Source organism: Molothrus ater, chromosome 25 (assembly GCF_012460135.2).
Source record: "Molothrus ater isolate BHLD 08-10-18 breed brown headed cowbird chromosome 25, BPBGC_Mater_1.1, whole genome shotgun sequence".
NCBI classification, from domain to species: domain Eukaryota; kingdom Metazoa; phylum Chordata; class Aves; order Passeriformes; family Icteridae; genus Molothrus; species Molothrus ater.
Genome location: NC_050502.2, coordinates 5,588,378 through 5,613,953, shown reverse-complemented (window position 1 = coordinate 5,613,953; position 25,576 = coordinate 5,588,378). Strand labels below are relative to the sequence as shown.

Sequence of the window (25,576 nt, the reverse complement as noted above, 5' to 3'; positions counted from 1 at the left end):
TCAGAGCCTGTCACTTCACGGGCTGAAGCATTGGCTGTCTTGTCCCAAAACGCTTGAATACAACCAAGCTCATGATGAAAATTAGAAAAATATGTTTCTGGAAGGAATGGGATGCAAAGAACATCCCTTCTCCCAGCAGGGCACTGGGAGGATTCCTGACCCTGATTTATCTCTGGGGGTTTTGGGTACTGTGGCACAGGCCTGTGGAGTCCCAGGGGGACTGGGGCTTTTGCCCCTTTTGGGGCTGCAGTTCCTGATGGTCAGGCTGGGTCGTGGCCAGGGATTTGTGTGTGATCAGCTTGCTGTGGCTTAGCACATTACCACCCATCAGCTCGCTCAGAGGAAGTGACCATGGCGTGGATCCTGGCTGAATTCCCTTGAGAAATCCCAACAGCGTGGGCTGAATTCCCATCCTGGGCACCACGGGGTGCATGTCTGGGAGAAATGGGGAATCTGCAGATTGGTGGGATGCAGGAGACTGAGAGTGTGTATGTGTTTGTGTGTGAGGATGAGGAGAGGGATGAGGGTGTTTGGAGGAAGATGAAGATGTCAGGATGGGAAGGAAGAGGAGGATGAAGGTCTGTGGCGGGGCATTACAGTGTGCAGAGGACAATGAAAATGTGTGGAAGGGGATGGAGGTGAGCACAGGGACACCGGTGAGTGAAGGGGGACGGGAATGAAGAGTGGGCACAGAGGGTGATGAAGATGTGCAGAAGGGGATGAAGGCGTGCAAGGGTGACCCTGGCTGGCTGCGGACGGGACAGAACAAGACGCGACAGCAGCACCTTCATGCCCTGGCCCAAGGCCGCATTCCGGGAATGCCGGAGGGCGAAGGAGGAAGAGGAGGAAGGTGAGGAAGGCTCATAGAGGGCGCTCCCATAACCCGGGCCGAGCCGAACTCCAGGTCTGCCCTTTCCCAAAAAATAAACCTCCCTGTGTAAGGGAAGTCCCTGCTGCCCGCTGCCCCGACGGGGAGGTCGGGCGGGAGGAAGGGCCGGGAAGAGGAGGAGGAGGAGGAGGAGGAGGTGGAGAAGGAGGTTAGGGGAGGAGGAGGAGGCCCGGCCCGGCCCCGCCGCCTCCTGATTGACTCCCAACTTTCCGCTCCTCCCTCGCATAAACTTTCCCGTCGCTGCGCCTGGCTCGGTGCGCGGACCCGGAGCCCGCCGCGCTCCCCGCATTCCTGCCGCCCGCCCCGGCCCGGCCCGGCCCCGGCCCCGCTCCGGCCCCGGCCCCGCTCCCGGCACCGCGGCCGGCCCAGCCCCTCCGGAGCACGGAGCAGGTAAGCGCTCGCCGGGAAGAGACTCCCAACCCCCCTTCCTCCGCCTCCTCCTCCTCCTCCTCCAGCCCCTCCTTCCTCCCGGCCCGCAGCCCTCCGCCTGCACCGAGCCCCGGCGGATGGCGGGGGGCGCCGGGGTCGCTCCAGCCCTGCTCGCCCCCCGGCCGGAGCTCGGTGCCTCCCCCGATGGGGTGCGTGCGTGGGGGGCACGGTCGGGCTGTTTTCGCTCCCCCCCGTCGGGTTCCCGGGCTCCCGCCCCGTCGGGGCTGCGCTGCCCCCGCACGGTCCCCGCCGAGTCCCCCCGCGCCGCATCCCCGGGGTGACAAAGGGGCCTTGTGCCCGCACGTCGGGAGCGATCGGGGCGGGCGCCGGACGTTGCGGACGGGGATTGCCCGCCCCGGCCGGAGCCCCCGGGAGAGGGTCGCGGGTGAGGTGCGGGGTCACCCGCGTGTCACGCTACATGTGTGTCACACGCATGTAGGGGATGACCATGCACTGACTGTATGCTAAACACTTTGTGCCTCGTCATAGGGGTGCTTTGCTAACAAGGCGGCAATTAGATGTATAATTTTCAGCAGTGTGTCATCTTTATTATTATTATTATTATTTTATTTTTACACCCTCCTTGGGTTTGGTGTTGTTTTTTTTTTCCCCTTAACCCCCTTGGAAGGAAAATACGGCCAAGCCCTCGCAGAGCCACCCACCTCCAACCCCTCGAAACCGCTCAGGCCCTACACAACACATTTGGCTTCTACTCACTGAGAAAAAAACCAGTTTGGGGAGAAACCAGCTGGAAATGATACCAGCGTCCCGGCTGGTGTGGTGGGCACCCTGCAGCCGCTCACTGCTGTTGGGTGGTTGGCAGGGGGAAAGGTGAAGGCTGGGATTTTGGGGGGTTTTGGTGCTTTGCAGGGAGCCGGGACAAGCCGGGCTGGGCGATGGTCCCATCAGCGAAGCGATAATCTCCTGTGTCAGGCACGCCGGGGTATTTTGGGCTCCGGCATCCTCTCTCCCCTCCTATCGCTTTACCCCGCGCGGGTACGTGCGTGTCGTGAGTCAGGGCATTGGCAGTGCCCGGCCACCCTGGGGGGCCCTGCCAGCCCGGCTGCCAGCCTCCCCCCGGCGCTGGAGTGCTCGTGATGCTGAGTGGAGAATTGGGGTTTGCCAGGCTGATGTGCCCCCCGTGCACCCACTGGAGCTGGGGCCTCTGTGGCCTCACAGCCCATAGCCCTTGGGGGCAATTTCCCCCAGGACTGGGAGAAAAAGGGTCCCCAAAGCAGGTGAGGGGTGAGGGCTTGCTGAGGTCACTCGGTGATTGAAGCTGGAAGAGAAATGGGTAGGGGGGCTGGGATCCTGGTGGCAGGGCAGGTGATGGTCACTGTGGCAGTGCCCCAGCACTTCCCCACCAGAGAGGACGAGCATGACTGTCCCATGGGGAGAAGGCGCTGGATTTGGCCCTGTTTGGGTGTTACAGGGTCAGCATTCCCATGGGAAGAGGCTGCAGATGGGGTGAGCAGCTCCTCCTGACAGCTGGGTGGCACAGGGGGACATTGCCATCCCCAGGGACCTCGAGCACCCAGCTACCTCCTCACCGTGGGCCTGTGGCTGGCACCACACTGGATTTTCTGACAGGAATAACCCTCTGAAAGCAACGGGTCCAGCCACCTTCTATAAATGGCACCCAGGTACTTCAAGGAGCCTCGTCCTGCCCGTGGTGGCTGCAACATTGGGGTGCAGCTCAGAGTGGGGGGATGTCTCAACCAGGGCATTTTGGACAGCATAACCCTCCAGCAGTCATCCCACATGTAAAATCCCTTTCCTCCAAAGCAGAATCCTCCAGCTCCATCAGGAAAAGGGACTTGCACCCATTTGCCATGGCACACGGTGGCTGTTTATCATGATATCAGAAACAGCATCTCCTTTTAATCACCATTTAATCCCCATCTTGCCACCACCAAGTGGGTTGGGAGGCGAGTCCCGGTGGCCCTGGCACTGTGCCCAAGGAAGGAGCCTTTTCCTGGCGGTGTGTGAGCAGGTCATGGCACTGAGGAGGTGGGGGTGGCAGCGGTAATCAGCTATAATTAATGTATTAAAAAGCAAGTAACCGCGCAGCTCCCATCAAACACAGAGACAGCACGAGGCTGGTGGCAGGTGAGCTCGGTGGTGAGACTGGGTGCAGGCACACAGCAGCCAGAAAGGGCAAAAATGGGCAATTTTGGGCTGTTTTGAGGGGGGGGAATTGTGTTTTCCTGCGTTCGTACTTCTTCTGTCTGTGGGAGTGGAAAATGGAGGGGAAGAGGGGAGAAGGGGCAGCAAAACCCTAACCAGGCGTGCTGCTGGGATTTGTGTGACAAGAGCCATCCTGAGGCTCTTAGTGAGGTTGGAATCTCTCCATCCATCACTGAACTGGACGGATACTTTCCAAAAACTATCCCATCTCTGGGAGCTTCCCTCTCTCATTAAGTCCTTGATGGCTGTGGCGAGGGGCTGGCGGGACAGCCGCAGTGTTTACATCACCCTGAGCGCCACTGGTGGATGGTTTATTACCAACCTCCCTTGATTTTGGGAGCTTCCATCCACGGGGGATTTGCTGAGTGGCCCGGCCATGCCCTGACCTCCTCAGCTGTTTGTCCAAGGTGTTTTTTGGGGTGGGGGCCAGGCTGGCAGCCACGGCGGCCGAGCCCAGGCACCTGCGTGTTGTGGTTGGGGCAGACACCTGAAGCGCATGGGCGTTTGCTATTGCCACCGTCACGTGGCGACTTATGAAATGTTTTTTTGGAGGGAGGGAGGGAGGGAAGGAGGGAGGGAAGGTAATGATGGGGTGAGCCGGCGGGGCCATGCCCCGCACCATCCTGCAGCGGCCCCCCCTGCGCGATAACGCACGTCCGGATCCTGCTGCGGGTCTGGGCATGCTGCTGCAGCTCCGCTCCCGCTGCTTCAGCTTTCCCCGCCTGTGAAATGGGAGCGAGGGGCGCCGGGAAAAGCTCCTGGTGCTGCCGGTCAGCCGCTGGCCTGGCTGTGGAGGTGGGAGCAGGGGGTTGTGTGGTGCTGGTGCTGTTTTGGGCTCCCCGTGCAGCTCGTGGCAGGGTTCCTGATGAGCCCATGAGGATGAGCCCTTTGGAGGTGACAGGCCATGGACCCCATGGTCTCGTTTTTGGGGATGGCACATGGTGGCCTTGTGGTGACAGTGTTCATGTAGGGCTCTATGCTTCACCTATGGGTGAAGGATTTGGGGAGATACTGATTGCATGAGGCACGTCCCATCCTGGCAGCACAAACCCCCATGGAACTCATCCCCCCATCCCGTCCCAAACAGATGTGATGCTCCAACACCCCCAGCATCCCCCATTACGCTGCCACGAGACAACAGCAGCCCCGAAACCCAGCGTTAGCACCGCTGCCACCTCCCAGCGGGGCACTGGGTGTGTCACAGGCCGTGCTGGGTCTCTGCTCCATAAATCCGACCCCGAGCTCACCCCGGGCACACTCCTGCGAGCCGGAGGCGCTGAGGTGACAGCGGGGCGCTGCTCGCGGCTGGCTGCCGGGCGGCAGGCGAGCTGGGAGTGAGTGATGGAGGAGGCTGCTCGGTCCCCTTCCCCCTTTGCTGCCGGGGGATCGGGACGGGCCCGGAGCGTGTGCTGGCAGAGCTCCCCGGGCTGCGGGGGGTGGCCGGGGAGGGGACAGCAGGGCTGCAGCTAATTTTAGGAGGTGGGCAGAGCCTCGGGGGAAGCAGCCGGCTGGAGGGAGGTGTCGCACTCGCACCGCGGTGCCCACGAGCATCGAGAGTGAGCGCTGGGGTGACCCTGGCTCTGGAGATGCTGCCGTGGGATGCCAAGGGGGCCCAGTTTGGTGCTCTGAGGAAGAGCCCTGCCCCGCGGATGCCCCCGCTGCTGGAGGGGCGGTGGAGCCGGGGAAACACTCAAGGGCAAAGCCCCGCATTCCCGGCTGGCGTTATCCAGGAGGCAGGCGAGCCCCGCGCTGCTCCGTGCCTCAGTTTCCCCGTGACCGTCTCGCCGGCGCTCCCCCGGCGGAGTGCGGCGGAGGCAGGAAGGCTGGCCGGGCTCGGGGATCCTCGCCTGTGAGCGCCAAGCCTTATTATTTCCCCACAACTGTCTCCTCCTCGCTCCTCGTAAAATTAGATCCAGCTGTTCACAATAGCCACTAACTTCTCTCCGGAAGATGTTCAAAGTTTACAGACGCGGGTGCGTGGAGGATGGGCTGCCGTTCCCATGCCAGCTCCTCGCCCTTCCCCCAGAGGCAGCCAGCTCCTGCCTCCCCCCGCCGGCTTAGGCAATTCGGGTTTAGGAAGAAGCACACCCGCACGCAGGCATGCGAGCTCCCGACCCAACCGAGCGTCGGGTTTTTATTAGCAGGAAGATCTGGGAGCTTCACAGTTCAGGAGAGAAGGTCTGGTCCAAGACCCTGCTTTTCCCTGCCCGGCTTTGTGTGAGTTGGGCAGGGTTCTGCTCTCCCTGCTTGCCAGCACCTGTGCCCAGCTGTGGCACGAGTTTGGGCTCCAGCTCTTGCGTGGGGTGGCTGTTGTGTCCCCTTGCAGCCTTGCCCGGGTGGCACTGCAGAGTGGTCAGGTCCAGCTGAGGTGTTTGGACATCAGCATGCTGGGCAGGGGGCTAACACACACTCTCTTGGGCCATGCTCCTCGCTGGAGCTCCTTCTTTTACCAAGAATACTGCCTTCATGTATTTTTAGCAGTTTTCCTCCCCGAGGATTCCAGAGCAATTTTTCAATCTGCGGGAGCTGGAGTCGCTGTGCCCGTCTGCAGCTCTGGGCTGGGGCAGGGGCAGGAGATGCTGGGAGGAGGTGATGAGCTGCCACGGGCTCCCAGCACGCTCCTGGCACGCACAAGGGATTGTTCGCTGGGAATGTCTGCAGTGGTGGCAGCAAAATGGTGCTAAATCAAAATATCCCTTTCTGGGAATAAAGGCACTGATGGGGTTTGTGCAGGGCAGCCTGTACCTGCTATTGCAGCTCCTGGAGCACCTCAGCTGGGCACTGCTTCGAGCAGGAGGGCCGGGAAGCATGCCCCCCTCACAGGGGTGATAGTGGCCGGGTGACAGCGCAGTGTCACATTCTGTGTCAGGCTCTGGCAGCCAGGGACATCTCTGTGGTGGTGGGGATGCCTGACAGCCGCTCTGCCCGGTGTCCCAGGAGCTGATCCCCCCCAGCCAGTGCTCACACCCCCCATCCCATCCCATCCCATCCCATCCCATCCCATCCCATCCCATCCCATCCCATCCCATCCCATCCCATCGCATCCCACGGGGTTTTTCTGGCTGGGAGCTGAGCGTGGCAGTCGCTGCTAAGCCCGGGCTCCAGCGGGTGCCACAGCACAGGCAGTGGGCACAGCTGCTCCCTGGGCAGGCTTGGGTTTCACGGGGGTGGAGGCGGCTAGGGGCAGGTGTGAAATTCATTGCAGCCTTCCTCCTCCTCCTCCTCCTCCTCCTCCTCCTCCTTGCCTGGTAGTGTCCCCCTGGGAGATGTTTTCCCTGGCCCTGCTGCGATGGCATAAAATGGGGTCAGCAGCACCTGGAGCTCTTCTGTGGAGGCATTTCTCCTCCTAGGAGCAGGACAGAGGGCTGGTGGGGTCCCTGGGATGTCTGGCTGGTCCCACTGCAGGCACAGAACTGCCTGACCCAGGCTTCCCTGGTGCTCCCCTGACACCAGAGACTCTTGTTTTCCCCTTGGGACAAGCTGGGAGTCCCCAAGGACTCGGTGGCCACTCAGCTCATCTACAGGTGATGTTGAGGAGAAGACATCCTGGGATGCCATATTTTGGCAAATCCAGCAGTCCCCAATGGGCGCTGTGTCCAGCACTGGCTGTGCCATGGGCTCCCAGCACTGGGGGTGTCACGGGACAGCATGGGGGTGGCCCATCCCCAGCAGGCAACTCCAACCCTGTTGTTTCCATCCAGCTCGTTTCATAACACAGAGAGCAATTAATGCTCTAAAAGCTTTCTATTTATGCGCTGCTGGGTGAAACGCCCCGTCCTGGCTGGGCAGGGCAGCGTAATTGGGCCAGGGAGGCACGCCGGGTTACAGTGTCCGTCTGTCCTCTGCCCTCGGGTCCTGAGCCTGAAGACTCGAGCAAAACCGGCTCAGGTCCTGCAGAAGGCGAAACCCAGCTGTGCCACCCTGCCAGGACTGGAGAGAAGGAGGAGATGGAGGGGATGGTTTGGATGGCCGTGATTCTGCCATTAGGAGGGAGCTGTGCCCTGGGTTTGCCTGATCCCCTTCCTCCTCTCTACCCCAAATATTTTGGGAGCAAATCGCTCACATTTTCTCTTTGTTCATCCACAGCTCCCTGGGATGAGGGGTCTGAGCATCCCTCAGGCTGAGCAAGGACCAGCCACATCCCTGCCAGCTCAGGGCTTTGCCGGGAGCTGGGGGAGCCTTTGGCTGCTGGGGTCCAGCTGGAGCTGGGGGGCACGGGGAGCCCGGGGCAGCCCTGGCAGTTCTCCTGACCCTGGTGGGATGCTGCCACGTGGCTTCCTGTGGTTTCCTCACTCCGATTGCTTCCTGAGCCGCCCGCCAAGCCGGAAGGGACAGGAAGTGATAGAGGGCAGGAAATTAGCTGGGCTGTCTCACAGGGAGCTGGCCTGGTGCACTGGGGGCTCTGCCACCGTCTGGCTCCCCAGACTGTGCCAGGGGACCCTTCAGAGAGGACGCGGCCAGTCAGGACGTGCAAACCTGGGTGGGAGAGAGCAGGGTGGCCACCGTTCCCTCCCCGAGCCAGGGAATCCCTCGGCACAGCCTGAGAGCTGTTTGGAAGAGGAGCACAATGTAAACAAACCTCCTTTCACCGCCCTCGTGCCGCGCCACCCGCCCCGGTGAGCTCTGGCTGTCCCTGGCACAGCCATGTGCCAGCCAGGATGGTGTTTCCCTGCAGGAATGGGGCGCCAGGGTGTTCCCAAAGGGTCCCCTTTGGGCAAGGTGCCAGGGGTATGGGGCTCCTGTGAAGAGCTGCAGGGTCATCCTGGCAGAGCCAAGAGCATCCTGGGCCATCCTGGCAGAGCCAAGAGCATCCTGCTCTGTGCACTGCAGTGGACACAGCAGCATCTTCTCTGGGGTGCTGTGGTCTTGTTGGCATCCCCCAGGAGCTCCACAGCTTTTGGGTTTCCTTCCAGGGGCTCTGCAGAGCTGTGACTGTGTGGGCAGCATTCCTGCTGGCCGTGTCACCAGGTGGGGAGAGGCAGGAGCAGGGACACAGCCCCCAGCCAGAGCTCCCCTGCCTGAAATGAGGGGCTCGTTAGTGAAATCCTCTGCCTGCCTACAGCTCAGTGCCAGCTGTGCCCTCACTGAGCCCAGTGTGCCAGGACAGGAGGAGCTGGGGTGCCCTAGAGCCCCAGCTTTGCTGTCTCATGGACACGCTCAGCACCAGGGAGGATGGGGACTTGTGTCCCCCTCACCTGCAGAGTGTGGGTGCCATCAGTCACGGTGACAAGGAGGGGGTGACAGCAGCCTCATGTTCCCCACAGGGCTGGTGCAGGGGCACTGGGCTGGAGCAGGGCTGAGCTGCTCCGTGCTGATCCTGCCCGGGCTTGTCATGAACTTTATCCTTTTGCCGTGGGGTCTGGGTGCAGCGGGGAGGGAGAAGGGCTGGATTGCCCTAGGCCCCCTGCATGGGGAGGCAGGATGGGGGCAGAATGGAAGCAGGATGGGGGCAGGATGGGGGCAGGATGCAGCTGGACCCCCGTCCCTGTCTTTGCAGGGTTCTTTGCCTCCGCAGTGTCCCCAGCACCTTTGCAGAGCCTTTTTGTCCCAGTGTCCCCTGCCACCTGGGCAGCCCCAGGTGAGAAGGCGTCCTTGGGGCTGCTCTGCCCCACACCTCGTCCCTCTGGGCAGTGCCAGCTGGGGCTGTGCTGTGCTGCAATCCCCCTGGTGGAGCCAGTGCTGGTGGCCGTGCCCTCCACTCCAGGTGGTTTGAGGAGGAGCTGTGACAACAGCCACCACCACCCCTGTCCCAGTTTGGGCAGCACACAAGGGTTTGGGGCAGTGCAAGGGCTGCTGGGGGTGTGCCTCATGGTGCACCAGATGGGATGATGCTTTTGGGGCTGACCATGCTGGGGAAGAGGAATATGCTGTCCCCAGCTTGGCAGCACGGGTCAAGGATGAGGTCTGGGTGCATGGGGGCAGTGTGGGAGTGACGGGCGCCTCTGCCCGTGTCACAATGTCCCCGTGCCCAGCCCCAGGTGCTCTCCCCTGTGCCACCCTGCACGTCCCTGACCCGATCCCTATCACAGCTGGTTGTGCTGGATCCAGCAGCACCTTGCTCCTGTCTTTTGGCACTCAAAGGGTGCCCACGGTGCTTCTCTGACTGCAGATGCTGCCTCCAAAGTATTTCCTTCCCTCACCCACCACAAAACACCCATTTCTCAGGTGCCCTTCCCTCTTGCTTTTGCAGGGTTTAAGGAGGTTTCCTGGAGCTCTAGCAGGGCCCCCAGCCCCAAGCAGCTCTCCCAACAGGTCCTGCAGCCCCACTGCCTGCTCAGGCCCCAGGTTTCCTCATGTCCCCTGCCCCTGGTGCTGGGGCCAAGCCCTGGGAGCTGCAGGAACACCGTCCCAGTCTCCTGGGCAGCCTTGACCTCGCAGGGAGATAAGGGCTGCCCTGGAGGCATCCTGCCCTGCAGGCATCCTGCCCGGCCTGCTCTGGGCCCCACATCCACTGGGAGACCTCACAAGGGTGCAGCCCCCTCCATCACCCTCTAGAGCTGTGGGCTGGAGCGTGTGCCCCCCACAAATGCAGGGAGTGAATTGGAACCAAGCGAGCTGGAAGTGGGGACACCCCCCTGGGCTGGGTGCCAGGGACCATCCCCACTTATGAGTGATGAGCATCCTCCGAGCGGGCAAGCATCCCCTGGAGATGTGGCTCAGGGGTCCTGGGGATGCCCAAACCCTGCAGAGATGCCCGTGCCGTGGGAGGGGTGGTCTCTGGGATGCCCAAACCCTGCAGAGATGCCCGTGCCATGGGAGGAGTGGTCTCTGGGATCTCTGGGATGCCCAAACCCTGCAGAGATGCCCGTGCCATGGGAGGGGTGGTCTCTGGGATGCCCAAACCCTGCAGAGATGCCCGTGCCATGGGAGGGGTGGTCTCTGGGATCTCTGGGATGCCCAAACCCTGCAGAGATGCCCGTGCCATGGGAGGGGTGGTCTCTGGGATGCCCAAACCCTGCAGAGATGCCCGTGCCGTGGGAGGGGTGGTCTCCCTGCCCCTCTCCCTGCGGAGCAGCTGGGAGGCAGCAGCCGGTGACATTATTTTCTGGCAGGTCCGGTCCCCTTGCCCGTGCCGAGCAGGTCTGGCCGCGGTCTCCGCGGGCCGTCCAGCCGTGCCGGTTCCCTAATTGCTGCTGTTGTTGGTGTTTTGTAAGGGCAGGGTGGAGCGGCACTCGGCCGTGCCTTGCGTCAGCGCGGTGCATGCACCCTCCCTCCAGGAAATCCAATGTCTTCCAATGCCTGGCCAAAAGCAGGTTCGGTGGAGGAGGAGGAGAAGGAGGAGGAGCTGCTTCCTCGCACCTTGGCCGGGGCCCCAGCATCGCCCTCCCTCCTCTCCCAGCTTCCCTGAAAAGGCTGGGCTGGGATTTCCCTGCTGGAGGGGGCTGGGGACCGCCAAGGGAGGGGGACACGGGTGTCACAGGCAGGGTGTGGGGTCAGCTGTCACCCTGCCTGGGCAGGCAGTGCCTGGCGCGGTGACCCAGGGCGCTGGGCACGCTGCCTGCAGGGGTGCAGCCAGCCCCGTGGTGGCTTTGCTCTCTGTCTATAGCTTTTCCCTTGGCCCCCAAAACACCCATCCCCAGCTGGGGAGGGCAGGGGGCCTGCTGAGTCCCTGTAAAGTCACCCTCCAGCACCAGCTCTTGGGAATTTCCCCTGTCAGGTGAGCTGATGGCAGCCCTGTGGTGCTGTGTGGGTGCTGCTGGGTGCTGGGCTGGCACCAGCCTGCAGAGTCCCTGGCACTGAGATTGGCACTGGGGACACTGAGCTGCCACGGTGCTGAGGGGTGTGGGTTTGCCACGGGGCTGCTGTGGGGTCATTGAGGCCTTTGGGGGCTGCTGCAGAAGCTGGGGAGTGCCAGGTTCCCCAAGTGTGGGGGTCCTGGGAGAGCAGCCAGGGCTCAGCACCAGGACAGTCGCAGCCCACTGGGACAGAGCCCTGATGCTCTGGGCTGTAGAGGGGAGTGAGGATCCCCCTGGGCCTGTCCCCTATGCCACCCTCTCCATCCCTGTGTTCCCTGCCCTCCCATCCCCTGCGGGGTTTGTGCCCTGCATTGCTGCCCCACGGAGGCAGCAGCAGCAGCAGGCACAGCCAGGGTGCCTGTGGCCTGTCCTGCAGTGCTGCCGCCATCCCTGCCTTGGCCGGCTGGCTCGATCCTACAATCCCTCCAATCCAGTTCTCCTTATTTGGCCACAGTGCTCAGCAAGAGGGGGAGCGGCGGCGGGGGGACGGGCGGCGGGACCGGAGGGGCTGACATCACATCGCGACGAGCGAGGAGAGGAGCGATGGGGGGGCTAAGTTTCTTTTTTTATAAAAGGAAAAAAAAAAAAAAAAAAAAAAAGAGGCAGCAAGCAAGGCCTCGCAGCGCACTTGAGCCAGCGGGCTCAGCAGTTCCTTTAAAAGGAGATGTCTGTGCTGGAGACCTTTGTACACTCCCAGCCCGTCCGGGAAGCGCGGCGGCGCAGGAGACACCTCTCCGCTCCCACCGCCGGCAGCTGCCGCCAAACATGTTATTGCAAAACACTGAAACGCTGCTGTGCTGCGAGCTGGGCAGCAGCAGGAGGAAGAGGAGGAGGGTTGAAGGCTCCCCAGCATCACCCACCAGCTGGGGAGGGCCCGGGGCCCCAGCTGAGCATCCTCAGGGTGGGGGGCCTCTCCTGGTACCAGGGGAGGGCTGCTGGACGGCTCGGGCCACATGGTTCCCATTAGTGGGGTCTGGCTTGGAGCTGCTCAGCATCTCCCTTCAAATCCCAGCTCTGCCTTTGCCAGGCATGGTGGAGCTGGGATTTTGGGGCCTAGGGGTGTTTTTTGGGCCAGCTTGCCCAAAGAGACTGCTGTTTGGCAGTGGGTACTGGAGCAGGGTCAGGGTTCACAGGCTGTGGGGCTGCTGCCACCCTGTCCCAAGGTGTCAGCCATAAACACCATGTGCCCAAGTTCCTTGTATGGGTAATACAGTAGCTGGGGGCAGTTTCCTTCCCAGACTTTATTTGGGTGGATCCTGGGTGGTCACTTGTGGCTTGGATTTGGGGGTACTCATAGAAATCATGCTCTGCCCCTGAGGAAAGCCTGTTTGTGTATCCGATGCCTTACAATGAGATGCTGCTCTGGGTGCCAGTGAGAACAGGGCAAAGGCCAGGAGCAGACCTGGCACCATGCTGGCACTGCACCCCATGCCCCAGCAGGGGCTGCTGGCTCTGACAGGTGTCCCCTGTGTCCCAGCAGGTTGTCCCATATCCGTGGGGGCTCAGGGTCGGAGCCCAGAGCAGCCAGCACCATAGCGTCCAACAGCTGGAACGCCAGCGGCAGCCCTGGGGAGGGGCGGGAAGATGGCCAGGACGGCATGGACAAGAGTCTGGACAATGATGCCGAGGGAGTGTGGAGTCCAGACATCGAGCAGAGCTTCCAGGAGGCGCTGGCGATCTACCCACCCTGCGGCCGGAGGAAAATCATCCTCTCAGATGAGGGCAAGATGTACGGTGAGTGCCGGGGGCGGGGTGGAGGCACCGGGCAGGGCTGAACTGAAAAACCTCCTGCCCCAAACCCACGCTGGGGTATCGCCCTCGAGCATCCCCCAAGCCCGAAAGCAGCTGGCTGGGGTTGATCCCGGGGCTGGGCTGGGCTGGGGAGGTGCCGGTGACCTGTGTCCCTCCCTCCCGCTCCCTCCCTCTCTCGGCCCTGCCGGACTGACTGGTTTGGTGAGGCCGTGGGGCAGGGAGCGGGCACGGGACTGCGGGGCCAGGGCAGCCCCAGCCCTCCTGCTCCCCTGTGCCTCCACACACCTCCCCAAACCTTCCCCAGCCAGACCTGGTGGCCAGAGCACCCTGTGGCAAGGGTCACTCACCCACCCAAGCCACCCGCACCCAGCTCAGCTTTTGATGATTTTGTTGGTCTGCCCAACTAGGGGAATGATTTTGGAGTGTCAGCCTCGTTTTTGGTGTCTTCCCAAACTCCTGTCCCTGCCAGGGGAGGGACTGGTACCTCCTGCCCTGCACATCCCGTGATGTCACCCCCAAGGGCCAGTGACCTCAGAGTCAGGAGCAGGCTGCCATATTACCAGCACCCCATGGTGACAACAGGACCAGGGCTGGCATCTCTGTCCCCAGCCTCTAAAATACACCTGCCCAGATGCTGCTGTCACAGCAATGCCTCCCCCAGTGCTACTAGAGAGGGGCAAAAGCACAAGGCTTGCTGGAGAGCACTGTGCCACTGTCCCCACACCCGTGCCAGCGACCTGTGCCACCCCATCTGCCAGGGCCCCCCACCCACGGCATGGGGGCTGCTGCAGGAGCGGGGTGAGGGAGGAGGAGGCGGGGGAGCACAGGCCTTCCCAAGCCTATGCATTTTTTGGATTTCTCTGGGAATAGCTGAAGTGCCGCCGGGAGCCTGGCCCTTCGAAGCACGCCCCAACCGGTTTTTCCAGCCTTTCAGAGACATCTGGCAGCTGCTTAAAGAGGCAGCAGCCCCTGCCCGCCTTTCATCTCCCCCCCACCTTCCCCAGCACCTCCCCACTGGGACCCCCGGGACCCCTGGCTGCCATTACCAAGAGCACCAGGGGCACTGGCAGCACAGGCAGTGCCAGCATGTGGCATAACGGTGTGCCAGCGCCTCTGCCGTCCTTCACACCCCTCTTTTTGGGGGTTCCATGGGTGCCCAGGGCAGTACCAGCCCCTGCCACGCTGGTGCCAGCACTGTGGCGGTGGCAAAGCAAGGTGGGAGCTGGGGAGCCAGGACCCAGCACGGGCACACTGGGCCTTGCTACACACTCGGTTATTTTTAACCCAGCCTGTCCAACTGGTTCACGTGGTGGTGTCAGGGGAGAGGAATTTGGGGAATGTGGTAATTTGGAGGAGGACATGCCCTCTCGGAGGGAATGGCACGGTCCAGATGAATCACAGGGAAAGGGACAAGGGACAGGGCACGTGGGCACAGGGATGGCTGCGAGGGTGCAGCCTTGGGCATGGTGTGTGGCAGGATGGGTGCAGGAGATGCTGGGCACTGGGGCTGGCACTGGCTCACCCAGTCCCCAAAGGCCCCACATTTCTTCCCTGGATTTTTTGCCCATATTTCAATCCCATTTGCAGGGTATGGGGGGCAGAGGATGGGATTCAGGAGCAGGGCATGCAAAGGGGGGTTTTGAAGGTGTACCCCCAAAGTGGGGCTCAGCAGCAGGGTCCCTTCTGTGGGTGTCATCTCACCTGGGTTCAAAGGACACCCTTGCAGACCTGGCCCCTGCGAGGTGCTGAGAGGGAGCCAGGAGGGGTGGGAGCTGTGCCTCAGGGTGACACCAGGGTGCCATGCTGGCCGTGCCAGGGGTACCCCCTTTGTCACCCACCCACCAGCTCCCGCCTGGCAAGGGGCAGCTGTCTCTGCGTGCCACCTGGCCCTGTCTGTCCCCATGTGTGTGTCCCCCCAGCAGGGCCCAGTTGCTGTGGGGCTGGGAGGGGGCCAACCGGGGTGGAAGAAGGGGGTTGGGGTGGGGGGGTTGTAATTTTTTTTTTTTTTAAGGGATTTTTTTTTTTATTCTTTTAAAGCCGAAACCCGCTCCAAGGGCATTTCGACAAGTTCCAACCGCGACCATCTGGTCCATTAAAATAAATCTGGCGTGCCTGGCTGCCCCCGTGCGCGGGGGGGCGGCGGCGGGGCCGGGGGGGCCGGGGCCGGGAGAAGAAAGCTCCCAGCTGCTCTGACGTTCGAACGGAGATTGGCCACAGCTGGCCCCTGAAATGTGGCGCAAAAGCAACTTCTGCTTCGAATTAGACCAGGACGTTAGGAAATACTGGTGGAAAGGCCAGCGCGGCTTGTGAACGGGAAGGGGGATGCCGAGGTGGGGGGGACAGCCCGGGACCCCCGCGGGCGCGGCTGCCCGGGTTGGGCTCGCTGGCTCTGCTGGGGCTGCCCCGGGGTTTGTGGCGGGGGTCCCTGGGGGCTGTCGCCTCGCTCTGAGCCCGGGGATGGGGAGGAACCGGGGATCGGGGGTGTCCTGGCCTGGCGTGGCCACCCCCGTGTCCCCGAGGTCGCCCCGACGCTGTCGCGGCAGCGCCACCTCCTGGCAGCGCCTCCCTCGCCGGCCCGGGGGGCGCGGGGACGGGGGCTGAGACCCCCGAGTGTTGGGGCTGAGACCCCCGAGTGTTGGGGCTGAGATCCCCGAGTGTTGGGGCTGAGACCCCCGAGTGTTGGGGCTGAGACCCCCGAGTGTTGGGGCTGATGCTCCCCGAGTGTTGGGGCTGAGACCCCCGAGTGTTGGGGCTGAGACCCCCGAGTGTTGGGGCTGATGCTCCCCGAGTGTTGGGGCTGAGACCCCCGAGTGTTGGGGCTGATGCTCCACGAGTGCGGGGCTGAGAGCCCCTCCGTGTGCCGGAGCTGAGACTCCCCCTGTGCCGGAGCTGAGCCCCCCGAGTGCCGGGGCTGAGACTCCCCCTGTGCCGGGACCGATGCCCCCCGAGTGCCGGGGCTGAGACCCCCAAATGCCGGAGCTGAGCCCCCCGAGTGCCGGGGCTGAGATCCCCGAATTCCGGGACTGAGACCCTCCCTGTTCCGGGATCGATACCCGCCCTGTGCCAGAGCTGATGCCCCGCGGGGTCCGGGGCTGATGCCCCCCGTGTGCCAGGGCTGACCCCAGGCTCTGCCCGCAGGTCGTAACGAGCTGATCGCCCGCTACATCAAGCTGCGAACGGGGAAGACACGGACGAGGAAGCAGGTGAGGCGTTGCTCTGCTTTTTTCTCCTGGGGTGGGCTCGGGGCGGGGTGGGAGGCGGTGCCAGGTAAGCGGATGTCCCACTGTCATCTGTGTCCCCTCCTCAAGCCACTGCGGCTGCCAGCAGGTTCCCCATCCTCTGCGAGGAGCTTCCTGCGTCTGTGAGCACAAAACCCCCCGGGTTTCCTCAGTCCCAGGATGCCTTGAAGCGGGGGGTGGGGGGGGCAGGCAGCATCCGGGCCCCCCACCTGGTTGGGGTGACCCTGTGGGTGGCAGGAGCCCCCAGACTCTCTCTGGACAGTGTCTGTTGTCTGTGTGTGCCTGCATGGGTCTCTCTGATGCACCTTCTGGATCTGGGGACTGTTCCTATCTCTGCCCCTTGCCAGGCTTTATGCCACTTGTGCCACAGCGAAGGCACCCCAAACCCCATGGGCTGAGAGCAAGGCATCCCCATGCCAGCCAGGGATCCAGGGATGGGCTGTGTGGAGCTGTGGTGCTGGTCCTGATGGGGCTGGAGGTACCACGGAGCCCTTGCCCTGCTCTCACTGCCCTGCCTGGTTGGATGCTGGGGCAGGCAGGGATGCAGGCAGGGCAGGAGCACACAGAGATCCCTGCAGGAGCACACAGAGGTCCCTGCAAGCCCTTGCTTCACCAAACCTGTCTGAGGAGTGGGCTGCTGCACCTCTTGATGGGACATGTCCCTTTGTCATGTGTCCAGTGGCTTTTCCCTCCCCTCGTGGTGGTCCCCAGTCAGGAGCCAAGCCACCCATCCCAGCTGAGCCCATGGCCTTGGATGCTTGGGAGCATCCCCCAGCACAGGGAGATGGTTGGGTTTGGGACACTTATTCTGGGACTGTCCCCTGCCACAAGTCCCTACAAGAGAGGGACACTGGTCCCCAGCACTGCAGAGGTCATTTCTCCAGGACTTGTGCTGAAAGAAAAGAGACCAGGGTCTGGCTGCTGGTTTTGTGTTCAGACCAGTGCCAAGCAGCATTTCATTTCTGGATTAAACACTTAACTGGGCCCCCCCTCCATGGGGGAAGGAACTTGGGAAAGCCATGGGAGAGAGCACCCACAGCACTGATCCCTCTGTGCACTCATCTCCTGGACAGCCTGGTGTCTCCTCTTGGACAGCCTGGCACTGGTGGGAGCAGGTTCTTTCCAAAATCAGCCCTGAAGCCCTGTGGGTGCATGGACACCCACCCTTCCTGTGGATGGCCCCCCAGCCATGCTGTGCCTTTACTGCCTGGACATCAGCCCTTTTTCTTTAGATCTTGCTCTTACAGGGGCCTGGACACAAAAACCCAACCTTTCTCACCTTCCCCACATGCAAAACCAGTAGGAGCCCTGTGGCAATGTGCCAGTCCCTCCTGGACCCACAGGACCTGGGCTACCTCAAACCTGCCAGGCTTATGGTGCTGGCAGGGTCTGTCTGTCCATCCCCGAGAGGTGCTAAATGAGCACCCCCTCAACTGCAGCAGCTTTACACCAAGGAGCTCCACCCCATCCTGGGGTGAGCACAAACCAGCATCAACCAGCACTGGGGTGCCCCAGCACTTTCCTTCCTGCAGCTCTTGGCGGGTGCAGCACCCTCAGCACCTCGGGGAGCAGCCACAGCGCTGCCCACTCCTGCACTCCCTGCCCTGGGACAGAGCCTGCCCTGCAGGATCTTCACTCTCTCTGTGTTTTCCTTTTGAACGGCGTGTTGGGCCCTAGGTGTCCAGCCACATACAGGTTCTAGCTCGGAAGAAGGTGCGGGAGTACCAGGTTGGCATCAAGGTACGTTGGCGCCCTTGCCCAGGTGTCCGCGGCGGTGTCTCTGTGAGCATGGGCAGCCCCTCTCCTTCCTCCTCCTTTCCTCTGGTTGACGGCTCTGCTGTTCCCCCTCTCCTTCTGCTCTCTCTCTGCAGGTCTCTAGCCACTTGCAGGTTCTTGCCCGACGGAAATCTCGTGAGATTCAGTCCAAGCTGAAGGTACGCCCTGCCTTGCCTGGCCACTAACGCACTGCGCTCTGCCGTGTGCTGCTTGCTTTCCTGTTTTACCTCTCTTTTTTTGGTGTTTTTTTTTCTTCCCCCTCACTTGGCTCCTTGGGTCAGATGGTTTTTACAGGCATCGTTGCGGGATGCCCAGAGAGAGGTGCGAGGAGGGGCAGCAGAGCCCTGCTCGTTCCTCCAGGAGGGTGAATGTGGTGCCAGATCCCCTCTTTGCATCCAGGCAAGGACTCTGCCATGGGGAGATGTGGGTTTAAACCCTCCTCTGGTGATGTGGGAGGGCTGCCCCCTCTTTTGGGCCATCAGGGGTTCTCCCACAAGGAGAAGAGCCCCCCCAGAACAGGCAGTGAGGCAAAGTGAGGTTCAAGCAGGGTGTGCCAAGGCCCCCTCCCCTCCACAGCTGGCCTGACCCAGCTCAGAGCAGGTGCTGGTGTGATGTGGGCAGAAGCAGAGGGGCCCCAGGGGTCCCTGCAGGCTGCCCCAGTGGTTTGTGATGCTCCAGGGTGTGAGCACTGCCAGGGGCACCACAGGGGTGTGAGTGGCAGCAGGTCCAGCTGGGGCCATGCTGCTGGGGACAGTGCCAGGAGCCAAGGGAGCCAAGTGAGAAAAAAATGGATCATTCTCTCTCTTTTCTGGTTGGCTTTTCTTTTCTTCCTTCCTTCTTTCCTTCCTCCTAACTGGAGCCCAACTAACCTTTCCATAACTGTTCCCACCAAACTTTGTGGTGGCAGTGGGGAGGGTGAGGATGGGGGGCATGGCCAGGACTGAGGGCATCACCAAAGGACCAAGCCCTGCTTGGGTTGGACCCACATGCTGTGAGGTGGGGGATAGAGGGGTCCTCAGAGCACAGCCACCCACTGGGGACAGCCAGCTCCTGCCGTGTGCCTCAGTTAATCTCTGCACTGCCACACCAGGGAGCAGCTCCTTGGGTAGCCTCAGGGGTGATTTGCTGCCTTGCTGTGTGAGTGGGAGCCCAGGAAATCTCTGAGGTCCCAAAGGCATCAGCAGCCACCCCTGTCCTGGGTGCTGTGTCCATCTCCAGCACTGAGGCTGGCAGTGCAGCCCACTGTCAGAGCTGGAGCATTTTCATCCTCAGGGCTTTAATAAACTCCAGCTCATACTGCCTGGGAGCCCACCAAGATGTGCCCCCCAAAATCCTTCAGCAGGGACCCCAGTGCCCCATGAGAGGGAGGCCAGGAGGGCTCCCACAGCCAGACCAGGGTTTGGTCTGCTAGGAGAAACCAGGGAGAGCATCTGAAACTTATTTTGGGATGCTCCTTTGGGCTTGTAAAAGCCAGTCTACAGCCCCAAGAGGAGCAGTCAAGGAAGTAGGAGAGGCAGCAGGGTCAACAGCAGCAGAAGCCTTTACAAAATTAAAATAAAAAATAAAATAAAATAAAATAAAATAAAATAAAATAAAATAAAATAAAATAAAATAAAATAAAATAAAATAAAATAAAATAAAATAAAAATCTTTCCTTGACACATGGCACAGTGCAGAGCAAAGGGAAGCTGGAGGCAGGAGTGACCCCAGGGGTCCATGGCTGTGCTCTCCATCCCCAGCCACACTGCCTGAAGGATTCTGGCATGGAGCAGCCGGGGCAGAGATCCCCCTGAGCAATACTTGGAGGATACAGAACATCCCTTCTCAAGATCAGTGCAGGCAGCCCCCTGCCCTCAGCCAGCACTGTGGGCTGACCATGTCCTGTGGGATGAAGACACTTCCACGAGCAGGATCTGTATTTTTGAGCTGCAGTCAGAGCAGTATCTGTGTTTTTGAGCTGCACTCATGAACAGTATCTGTATTTTTGAGCTGCACTCGTGAGCATATCTGTATTTTTGAGCTGCAGTCAGGTGTGTGTTCGTGCTCCCGGCATGTGGCTGCACGCCCGCCCTCCTGCCCTGCCCCAGGTGAAAATAAATGAAGCATTGATCCCTGGGGAAGGTTCAGAGGGAAAGCAGAGGGTGTGCTCTGGGACCAGCATGAACGTGTCCCAGCAATGCAGGTGGAGGAGCAGCCCTGCTCCGGGCAGGACCTGGGAGCCCTGGAGCTCCTGCCCAGCAGTGCTGGGACTTTTGGAGCAAAAGGAAAAACAATTGGTCTCCCCTGTCAGTGCACACACAGCACAGGGGGGTGAGCTCAGGGTTTTCCTTGCAGTGCCTGGAGTGGGGGACTTGGTGCCCACATCCCAGGGCATCCCAGCAGCTTTTTCCCTCCGTGCCCCAGCCACAAGCACTGGGGGCTTCTGAGGAGGCTGTGCAGGATAATAAAAAGCCAAGAAAGGCACAGGCCTGGCTCACCACAGTGACCTCTTCAAAGAGTGGGTGGGGGACTTTGGCATCCCATTCCTGGTGGAACTAAGCCTGGACATCAGTGGCCACCATGGGCATCCCCTGGTGACCAGCCAGGTCAAGGGCTTCACTCCCCAGGTCAGGCTGTGGTGATGTGCCAGGGTCAGGGTGGTGATGACCCAGTTGTGCTGGTTTCAGCTGTAGAGTTAATTCTCTCCAGAGTTAATTCAGGTAGAGTTAATTCTCTTTGCAGCCACCCCATGCCTGTACAGTGGAGAAAATTAACTCTACCCCAGCTGACAGCAGCACCGACTTAGGGGAGGTGTACAGAGTACCCAAAGGTTCCCATGACACTCTAACCTTTTTTTTTTCCTTTCTTTTGCGGACAGGCCATGAACTTGGTAAGTTGAGCTTGAGTCTGAAATTCCTTTTGTTCCCCATTGCTTGATGCCCTCTCCAGTGGAGGGGCTAAAAACCCTTCACATCCCCGGGGGGGGAGGGCCACCAGCAGCATTTCCAGACCCATCAGCTTTTGCCCAGAGGATATTGGCGATCTTCAGACGTTAATTAAAGTTTGAGAGGGGGTGGGGGGATCCCTCTGCATGGTCCCAGTGGGCTGTGGGATTGGCTGCTGGCTTTACAAACCCTGTCAGGCACGCTGGGGTGAGGGAGCTCAGCCTGCCCCTGTAACCCTGCTCCCCTCCTGTCCCCCCTTTTCCCCCCAGGACCAGGTCTCGAAGGACAAGGCTCTGCAGAGCATGGCTTCCATGTCCTCAGCACAGATCGTGTCTGCCAGCGTCCTGCAGAACAAGCTCAGCCCCCCCCCTCCTCTTCCTCAGGCCGTCTTCTCTGCTGCCCCCAGGGTGAGGACAGCCCCAAACCCCCCCCCATGGGGACACCCCGGGGTTGGGGGGACACCACGGGCTGGGCAGGGGGGTGTTCAACAGCCATTCTCAGCCGTGGTGGCAATGCAGGGCTCCCTGTTGTTTGCAGCAGGTGAGGAGGGAAATGTTGGGAGCGGGGAGGGTCAGAAGCCACTGACTCTTCCCTGTGCTGTTTTCCCAGTTTTGGAGTGGGCCTATCCCAGGACAGCCTGGACCCTCTCAGGAGTAAGTACAGACCCCTCCACACCTGGCACCAGCAGGACCCCACCTTGGCAAGGGGCTGGGGCATCCTGGGCTTGGTAACCTGATGATGCTTTTTCCTTTCCAGCATTAAACCGTTTGCACAATCAGCTTACCCCATCCAGCCACCCATGCCTCCATCACTAGCCAGTAAGTCACGTCCTCACCCCCTTGGAGGGAACCCAGAGTCCCTGCCAGAGTTTGTCCTCTGTCCCCTCCCATGCACAGTGCCACCCACCTGTGTCTCCTCCCCATCTCTAGTGGGGAAAAAGCCTGGCTTGAAATCCAGCAAAAAGCTCCACTGTGAGCAGGACCCTCCAGTCCCTTCCCACCCAGTACACCCCATGTTTCAGCCACCCTGTGCTGGGTGGGATGTGGATATGGGAGTTGGGGGATGCAGTGGGGACAGGGGCTCACCCCTGTGTTTTATCCATGCTGTGCTGGGTGGGAGGTGGATATGGGAGGTGAGGGATGCAGCAGCATTGCAGGGGGGGCTCAGGTGGATATGGGAGGTGAGGGATGCAGCAGCATTGCAGGGGGGGCTCAGGTGGATACGGGAGTTGGGGGGTACAGCAGAATTGCAGGGGGGGCTCAGGTGGATATGGGAGGTGAGGGATGCAGCAGCATTGCACGGGGGGCTCAGGTGGATATGGGAGTTGGGGGGTACAGCAGAATTGCAGGGGGGGCTCAGGTGGATATGGGAGGTGAGGGATGCAGCAGCATTGCAGGGGGGGCTCAGGTAGATACGGGAGTTGGGGGGTACAGCAGCATTGCAGGGGGGCTCACCCCGGTTCCCGGCTGTCCCTCCACCCCGTGTCACTCCCCCTGGCTCAGGTTACGAGCCCTTGGCTCCGCTCCCGCCAGCTGCCTCGGCCGTGCCGGTCTGGCAGGACCGCACCATCGCCTCCTCCAAGCTGCGGCTCCTCGAGTACTCCGCCTTCATGGAGGTGCCCCGGGACGCCGAAACGGTAACAGTCCCCTCCGTGTGCCACCCCACCCGGGATGGCGCCCCTCCATCCCCGTGCAATTACTTCTTAGAAGGAAAACTTACTGTGATGGAGTGAAGAAAGTTCAATAATTTGGAGATAGCTGCCTTTTGGTTTTTTTTTTTTTTTTAATGCTTGTAACTGACATAACTGTTGCCCCCGCAAAAATGAAAACACGGGGGTACAAGAGGATTACCTGTCCTTCATGTCTCAATTTTATGTCCTCCATGTATCTCAATTTTATGCATGGAGGCAACCAAGAAACAAAATTTAGAAGGATCTTGCCTATAAACACAAGAGACATGCAGAATTCAATTGTCTTGCCTTCAAAGTACAAAAGATGTAATTTCTAGAGGAAACTGTGAATTATGTAAATTGATTTGCAATGAAAGTAAGGAGACTGTTTCCCCAAAACTACTAATGGCTATTCCCACCCAAGTCACAGCACTGGTCACTCACATTACAGTAACACCTACAGACTGTAGAAAACTGCACATTTTTCACTGTAGAAAGTGGGGACTAACAGACAGAAGTTCTATCCCAAATGTTTTGCGGAGATAATCAAAACTCCACAACTTTTGTGAAAGTTGTAAAGCCGGTATGTTTATTACAGCGCTGGACGCATGTGGGAATGGTTCCCCTCAAAATGACATGCGTACCTCTGGGAACTTCAGGTCCATTTTTATCCCCTTTTATGCCGCTAGTTCTTCTCAAATTCTTTCTTCTAGAAAGAATTCCTAGGTCAGGTTCACCTGCTCTCACAGCAGTCTCTCTGTCTCTATCACCCTCTGTCTCCCCCCTTATCTCTGTCCTTCATTGAAGCAGTTTCTCTGAGCTTAGGTTTTGCAGTCAGGCTAAATAGCCACGTTTTCTAACCACAGACTCAACCCAAAAATGTACATTTCACTTAAATCAAAATAGATTCCTACCCTAGGAAAATTTCCACTTTGCCTCACAAAGACCTTATAACGGATAATAAAACTCAATCTCCTGCCTGACCTGTGCTGCTGCTGTCCCCACCCCGCTCCCTACAGTACAGCAAACACCTCTTCGTGCACATCGGCCAGACGAACCCCTCGTACAGCGACCCCCTGCTGGAGGCCGTGGACATCCGCCAGATCTACGACAAGTTCCCCGAGAAGAAGGGCGGCCTCAAGGAGCTCTATGAGCGCGGGCCCCAGAACTCCTTCTTTCTCGTCAAGTTTTGGGTATGCTGCTGCTGCGAGGGTGAGGGTGGGGAGGGTGGTGCCCGAGCTGCAGGCTCGTTGTGGCAGAGCTGTGTCACAGGCATCTTTTATGGAAAATCCTTTCCTTCGGGTTTTTCCTCCTGAGAAGCTGAGAGGCCTCAGGAACAAAATGTAAGCAGTGGTTATCTGCTGCTGTGGAATGCAACAGGTGCATATGGGATTGGGCTCATGTGGTTGTTTTTAATTAATGGCCAATCACAGTGAGCTGGCTCGGACAGAGAGTCCGAGCCACAAGCCTTTGTTATCGTTCTATTCTTAGCTAGCCTTGTGATGAAATCCTTTCTTCTATTCTTTTAGTATAGTTTTAATATAATATATATCATAAAATAATAAATCAAGCCTTCTGAAACATGGAGTCAAATCCTCATCTCCTCCCTCAACCTAAGAGGGAAGAGTGAACACCATCACAGAGCTGGAGCACCCTGGGCAGCTCTGAAGGCTGGTGTCCCTCGTCCCCATCCAGAGCTCATGGGAGCTTTGTCCCTCTCCTCTCTTCAGGCGGATCTGAACAGCACAATCCAGGACGGGCCAGGGACCTTCTATGGTGTCAGCAGCCAGTACAGCAGTGCAGAGAACATGACCATCACAGTCTCCACCAAGGTGTGCTCCTTTGGGAAGCAGGTCGTGGAGAAGGTGGAGGTGAGTTCCATGTCCCACTGCATCGGGAAGGGGTCGGAGTTGGTCCGGGGTGGGTTCTGGGATGGAGAAAATCCCAGAGCTGGGTGTAGGACACACGGGTGCCTGTGCCATGTTTATGGGTGGGGTGGAGAGGACATTGCCATGTCCCACCAGCAGCCATGGGACAGCTGCTCACGCTGGCTGTCCCCTGCAGACGGAGTACGCGCGGCTGGAGAACGGCCGGTTCGTCTACCGCATCCACCGCTCCCCCATGTGCGAGTACATGATCAACTTCATCCACAAACTCAAGCACCTCCCAGAGAAGTACATGATGAACAGTGTCCTGGAGAATTTCACCATCCTGCAGGTACCTCCCCTCCTTTTTCCAGGGGGTATGTCCCACCAGGAGTGTGGAGCTCACACTTGCATCGACCCTGCTGGCCCCGCATAGACCTGGCTGTGCCTGGGCCCACACAGACCCTGAATTCCAGGGAGCAGGTCTTGGTGGTGCTGTGCCCCAAGCCTGGACAAGTCTATCAGATCATAGGGAGCAAAATTTTCATGGTGCAATTAAATTGGCTGTGCCTGAGTTTGTTTGACTTCACCAAATAATCTGTAGCAGTTTTTGGTGGTGCAAATGCAGTGGCTCGGCCTGAGCCAATGCAACGTCCCCCAAACAAATTTTTGGTGGTGCAGTTCGGGCTGTTCCTGAGCCTGTGCAACATCCCCAAAACTGGGTAGTAAATCTTGATGGTGCAATTAAATTGGCTGTGCTACTGCCTGTGTGACCCTACAAATAACGGGTAGCAAATCTTCTCATGGTGCAAAGTGGCTGTGCCTGAGCCCCCCAGGTAACAGCATCTGCACCCCCCTGACACTGTCTGCTCTGCTGCAGGTTGTTACCAACAGGGATACCCAGGAAACCTTGCTCTGCATTGCCTTCGTTTTCGAGGTCTCCACCAGCGAGCACGGCGCCCAGCACCACGTGTACAAGTTGGTCAAGGACTAGGGGCCCTTGGGGACAGGCAGGGGCACGAGGGGCGTGCCGGGGAGGGAGGGGGCCTTGCAGAAAAGCCACCCTTTGTGCCTGTTGCCTTGGGAGAAGTCATTTGAAGACAGGAGGAG

At 60.0% G+C, this 25,576-nt stretch overlaps 1 protein-coding gene across 1 annotated transcript; it reads left to right on the top strand.

Annotated features, from left to right (window-relative positions):
• The first annotated feature begins 1,231 nt into the window (after window positions 1–1,231).
• TEAD3 (TEA domain transcription factor 3) lies at window positions 1,232–25,460 on the top strand. Its single transcript, XM_036398427.2, has 13 exons — window positions 1,232–1,279; window positions 12,722–12,975; window positions 16,132–16,196; window positions 18,104–18,166; window positions 20,866–20,877; window positions 21,202–21,339; window positions 21,542–21,585; window positions 21,689–21,750; window positions 22,435–22,568; window positions 23,621–23,794; window positions 24,332–24,472; window positions 24,666–24,818; window positions 25,347–25,460. The coding sequence occupies exons 2-13, from the start codon at window positions 12,840–12,842 to the stop codon at window positions 25,458–25,460; spliced, it is 1,236 nt and encodes a 411-aa protein (XP_036254320.1). The 5' UTR covers window positions 1,232–1,279; window positions 12,722–12,839.
• Window positions 25,461–25,576: the final 116 nt, after the last annotated feature.

Coding starts and splice junctions, on each gene's coding strand:
- TEAD3 (XM_036398427.2), top strand. CDS start 12,840: ATGGACAAGAGTCTGGACAATGATGCCGAGGGAGTGTGGAGTCCAGAC. Junction 24,473..24,665: donor AGGTCGTGGAGAAGGTGGAG/GTGAGTTCCATG, acceptor TGTCCCCTGCAG/ACGGAGTACGCGCGGCTGGA. Junction 24,819..25,346: donor AGAATTTCACCATCCTGCAG/GTACCTCCCCTC, acceptor GCTCTGCTGCAG/GTTGTTACCAACAGGGATAC.